This window comes from Protobothrops mucrosquamatus, unplaced genomic scaffold, assembly GCF_001527695.2.
Source record: "Protobothrops mucrosquamatus isolate PMUCROS unplaced genomic scaffold, P.Mucros_1.0 scaffold_125, whole genome shotgun sequence".
Taxonomy (NCBI): Eukaryota; Metazoa; Chordata; class Lepidosauria; order Squamata; family Viperidae; genus Protobothrops; species Protobothrops mucrosquamatus.
The window spans coordinates 2,008,277-2,013,981 of NW_015386201.1; the positions used below are offsets into that span (position 1 = coordinate 2,008,277).

At 46.0% G+C, this 5,705-nt stretch overlaps 1 protein-coding gene across 1 annotated transcript in view; it reads right to left on the bottom strand.

The window, feature by feature from the left end:
* Positions 1-5,705, bottom strand: part of RIMKLB (ribosomal modification protein rimK like family member B) — a 75,774-nt gene that overhangs the window by 22,684 nt on the left and 47,385 nt on the right. Inside the window, exon 3 of the mRNA XM_015817168.1 lies at positions 4,251-4,481. Within this exon, the coding sequence (XP_015672654.1) occupies positions 4,251-4,481 (231 nt within the window). The remainder of the gene's footprint in view (positions 1-4,250; positions 4,482-5,705) is intronic.

Here is a 5,705-nt window from a genome sequence, read left to right on the forward strand (position 1 = left end):
ATCTCCCACGAGAAGCCATACGAGCCGCCCAGGCCGCTGCCTCCCCCACGAGCATCTCCGCAGCCAGATGGTCCGGGCCGAGCGATTCGGGCCGAGCTGTCCGCCCCAAGGGCCACCGGAGAAGCCACCCACAAACCACCAACGGGACCGCCGAGGACGGAAGGCCGGGGAAGCCGAAGAGGCCGAAAAACGGTAACCAGTCGGCTCCACGTCCCCCGCGCCCCCATGCGTCCCGTATCTAGTCCAGGGGGGCTTACCGGGAGGGGGGGAGTCTCCGGACCTTTCAAGGAGCTTTCCAAGCTCCCCCTTTAGCCATTTCGGGCTCCGCGTTTTTCGGAGCTATTCACCGAAGACCGCCATCTCTCACGCATGCATAAGCCCCAGGACCTCTCCTCCTCTGCCTCCTTTGGAAACAGCCCTTATTTGCAATAGAATCCGTCGCTGGGCCAGCAATCAGATCTTGCTGGCAGAGTAGCAGAGTACAAAGCCCAGGAAGATGAAGAAGTTCTTCTGTTCTTTTCCAATCAGCAAGCCATTGCTTAACTGCTTGGAAGATAAGCTACTGCAGTTTTTTGTAAAGATTCCTATGGGAAAGCTGGAGTTCATGTGACTGGGTAATGTGGGAGGTCTTCAAAAGAAAGCAGGCAAAGTGCATGTACTACTGCTTAAAGTCAGACCCAAGTGAAGTAAAAGCAAAACCTAGCTGCACTGATGTGACTAGTCTGCTGCCTAGCTGAATTTACTTGTATTGTGTAGTGTGTGTATTCTGAGAATGGTGTTTGTTCCTGTTGATCTTGAGCTTCCAGATGCCTTTATAGAAAGGCATTCCAAAAGTTCCAAAATCAATAGAACAAAAGAGCATGCACAGAATATACACAACTAACATCAGCAAGCCATAATCAATTTAATATTTTTTTCAGAAATTTTTTTATTGCTGTTGGTTTAGTGGTACTTTTGGATTTTTTGATTTGATCTAATTAATCCTTTTGTAATTCATTTTCTTGGGTTTGGGAGATCTTTATAGAGATATTTTGGTTAAATGAATCCCACTTTTACTGTACTCTGAAATGTGTGGGTGGGAAGTCAGAAGGAAGGAATCTAGCTTTCTGGTTGTTGTATTTAGTATTATGAAATGTGTCAAGAAAATGGGAAACAATAGAATACAGAAAATGACCTGGTAGCAATGTTTAGCAGGTTTAATTGCTAAACACTAATATAGCAACTGTTAGGAGGAGAACTGGTAGGAGGGATGCAACCCGTACACTATAGGGAAAGGAAAACAGGTGGGTCTCTGTCATTCACAAATTAGAAAATCTATCTCAAATATAACCAGAAGTTAAACCAAATAGAATCATACTGCTGGAAGGATATCCAATCTTTTCTTGAAAACCTCCAGCAATGGAGCAACAACAACTTTAAATGTTCTCACTGTCAGGAAATTTCTTCTTAGTTCCATATTGGATTTCTTTTTAAGGAACTTCACACTGCTTCTTTTTCTACTCTCAGGTGCTTTGGAGAGTAAGTCAACCTCTTCTCTGTGACAGTCCCTCAATTACTTGAAAACAGGTATCATGTCTCCCCCTAATCCTTCTATTTCTTAGGCTAGACCATGGGTCGCAACCCGCGGCTCCAGAGACGCATGCGGCTCTTTGAGCCATCCCCTGTGGCTCCGGAGCCTCCTCCGCCATTTGCAGAGAGAGACAAGGAGAGAGAGGCACATGTCTCCCCAGGCGGGGCCGGGCGGTAGTCCTGGCTGCGGCGGCAGCCAGCGGGGGCATCACTCCCTGGAAAGCTGAGCCGGCCACGCGTCTCCCCGGGCCGGGCTGGGCGGCAGGCATGGCTGGGGCGGCGGCTGGCAGGGGCATCACTCCCTGGCAAGCCGAGCCGGCCACGTGTCTCCCCAGGAGGGGGCGGGTGGCAGTCCCGACTAGGGCAACGAGGCATCACTCCCTGGGAAGCTGAGCCAGCCATGCGTCTCCCCGGGCCGGGCCAGGTGGCAGTCATGGCTGGGCCGGCGGGGGCATCACTCCCTGGGAAGCTGAGCCGGCCACGCGTCTCACCGGGTGGCAGTCATGGCTGGGCCGGCAGCCGGCGGGGGCATCACTCCCTGGGAAGCCGAGCCGGCCACGCGTCTCCCCGGGCCGGGCCGGGCGGCACTCATGGCTGGGGCGGCGGCCGGCAGGGGCATCACTCCCTGGGAAGATGAGCCGGCCACGCGTCTCCCTGGGCCAGCGGGGGCATCGCTCCCTGGGAAGCCGAGCCGGCCACGCATCTCCCCCGGCTGGGCCGGGCGGCAGTCCCGGCTGGGGCGGAGAACGGGCAGCCACGTCCCTTCGCCTTCCTCCCGAGGCAGAACTCCGGCCTCCCGCAGCAGGCTGAGATAGGCGAGCCCGAGCGGCCGTCTACTGCCACCTCGGAAGATTTGCCGCAGCAGTTTCTTCTCCCCGTCAGCCTCTTCCTCCGCTCCCTCGGAACCTTTGCGCCAAAAGGCGGAAAGAAGAACGTCCCAGAGAGGGAGACGCGGGGTGGGGGGAGAGCACTCTTTTCTAAGGGGAGGAGAACCCAGGACGGCAGAGCTGCCCATACTTTAAAATTTTAACATGTATGGGAGAGGAGGATACACCGCAGTGCAAGGGCATTGTAGGGAAGGTGGGGGTAGGGGAGGAGAAGAGGGATAGGAAGGAAAGAAAACGAAGGAAGCTCTGTAGCCACCCAAGAAAAAGCAAATTTAAACACAGTAGCTGCCAGGGAAGGAGGAGGGAGGGGAGGCTTGGCAACTTGCTGGAAGGGACCGATTCGGGGTTCGGAAAAAGCGCAAATCTTTCTGGATGAAAGCGGGGAGGGGCGTTGGGGGTTCCGGGCTCAGAGGGAAGAAAATGAAGCTGATCCAGCCTCTTCAATCAAGTGCCCCGTTTCACGCATGCGCGCGCGCGCACGCATACACACACACACATTTTGCGGCTCCCAGTTTTTTCTTTTGTGAGGGAAACGGGTCCAAGTGGCTCTTTCAGTGTTTCAGGTTGCCGACCCCGGGCTAGACATATCCAGTTCCCTTAACCGTTCATCTCACGATTTAGCCTCCAGACTCCTCATAATCTTTGTTCCTCTTCTCTGCATTCTTTCTAGGGTTTCAACATTTTTTTTGTATCTTATGATTAGAACTGGATGCAGTATTCTAAATGTGATCTCACTAGTGCATGATAAAGTGGCATTATCACTTCTCATCATCTTGACGCTCTATCTGTTGATGCAGCCTTGGCCATTTTTGCAGCTGCAGCACACTGCTGGCTCATACTAGATCCCTCTCACAGTTATATAGTATTTGCCCTTCAACAGAGTTCTATTGTTTTCTATCACAAGCACAAAATTAGAATCAGAATCAGAATAGTGCTGGAAGGGACCTTGGAGGTCTTCTAGTCCAGCCGCCTGCTCAAGCAGGAGCTCTATAATTAGGAAAAATAATTAGGAAAAAATGTTTATTATGTTAAAGAACACAACAGCTGGACTGCTATCTGCTATTGTGCCACTTAAGTTTATAGATGTACATATTGTTTATTCAGCTGTTAACATAAAATTGGAGATATTACACTTGATCTTAATCAAAAAGCTGAGAAGTGATATGGGAGAAGAGGTAACACTTTTTTTATGGGCAGCAACAAGAAATAGGAAGACAGTAAGTTGATATGGGTTAAGCTGGCTAAATGAGGAGGGATGAGAATTCTAAAAAAGAAGGTGATGACTGCAGAACCAAGATTATAGGCAGCACTGGCTGCTAAAGCCTTGTTAGTTCCAGAGGAAACTAGGGTCAAGACAAGAAATAGAAGCAGTTGAAATAAAAAAATTGCCAAAGAAAAAAGTAGGTATGGAGGGGCAACAACAAGGGGCATATCTTCCTCATGAGGCTAGAGAAAACTACATCTTACCAGCCCAGGAGAGATTGCCAGCCAATATAAATGAACACAGAACATAAAATAACAAACTTAAAAGGCACCTTGGAGGTCTTCTAGTTTAACCCTCTGCATAATTAATGCTATTCCTTGTATTTAAATGGGGAGGGGATGTATATACACACACACTCATTCTCAGTTGCAGGAAGCTGCTTGTGATAAAACTAAATTACAAGAAGGGACCTGTTGAACTATGTGTTGGATCATTTCCTGTCAACACAAAAGCTCTGAAGATATACTGAATGTTAGTTTCAGTTAATATTTCACAGATGCATAATAATTGTGGAATTTTTCTTGGCTTACCATAAGAAAAAGTATCTGGAAGAGGCACACCATGACCAGCCAATTCTTGGAATGTCCAGAACTTGTTGACACAATTAAGTATGGCTTGTGGACGGTTCATTAGCCGGCAGCCTATCTTCTCCAGATGGCGAAGGACTGTAATATCACTATCACTCTGCACCCATGGTGTTGGTACACGAACCACCACTACTTGTGGGTAAGCAGTGATGAGTTCTCCATTGACCCGAAGACCTGCAAGAAAGAGTAACAAAAAGATGCAAATTTGATTAAAATCATAGTTAATAAAGAAAAAGCACTATATTTAATCTATCAGAATGGTACACCCAGTCCCCTGAGCTTTTGGAAAATGACATACAGCTGTTATATTATGTCATGCCCCATTGCATAAGATTTTACATGATTTTCACACAAACACCAAAGGTCCTGGTGGTCTGCATAAATAAAAAACATTATAAATTACATACTATGTACACTACAGTATAGATCAGCTGTTCCAATCTTTCTGGCACCAGGGACCGATTTTGGAAGAAAAATTGTCTTCCAGACCTGGGGGAGAGGGGAGGGTTTCACATGCAACCTAGATCCCGTACATACACAGATAAAGCTTCACTTCACTTGCCTGCCATTTGCATGGCCCAGTTCCTAACAGGCTATGGACCGGTACTGGTACCACGTGTTGGAGACCCCACAGTATTTACTGTACTTACAGCATATATACTATATCTTCTCTCTGTATGTCTTGAATGAATTAAAACACTAACAAGCCAGTTATAGGACACTGGAACTCTTAAAAAAACATAACTTAGAACAGCTCTGCTTTCTTCCAAGCTCAGTACAACACTTCCAACTATGGTGTGCACTTTTCTGAGTTTGGTATCTTTGAAATGGCAATTTTAAATTTGGAACATTTTGAACTTGGAACAATCTGCATGCTGATATTTGGGAAATTTTCTATTGCTGAATAGTAAATACCTAATTCCACTGCATCAGAACATGAATTCCTGACTTTTTATTCTTTTTTTTTTTTTTTAAGAAATTGTATTTTGTTGAATTGTATTGTGCAGTCCTTGGCACTCTCTGAAATTTACTGTTTGTTTTTATTACCCAACCACGTAAAGTCTTCAGTACTCAACTGAATTCTATTGTATTCTTCAATTGCTGTATTATGGCCTTTTTTGCCTTTTTGAAGTTTGGATACTATTTTATACATTCCTCTTAATGTATAGACAATTAAATCTGTAAAGGTTATGTGCCAATAGTCTTTCTAATTTCACTGCTTATTTTTGTTTTTACAATGATCTATGTAAGGTCAAGTCTTTTACTTTTGTCATGCACAAATTACAAATAACTATTACGGTCGTAGACCAGCAATAGCCATCATTTTTTACAATATATTAATAATAATAATAATAATAATAATAATAATAATAATAATAATAATAATAATAATAATAA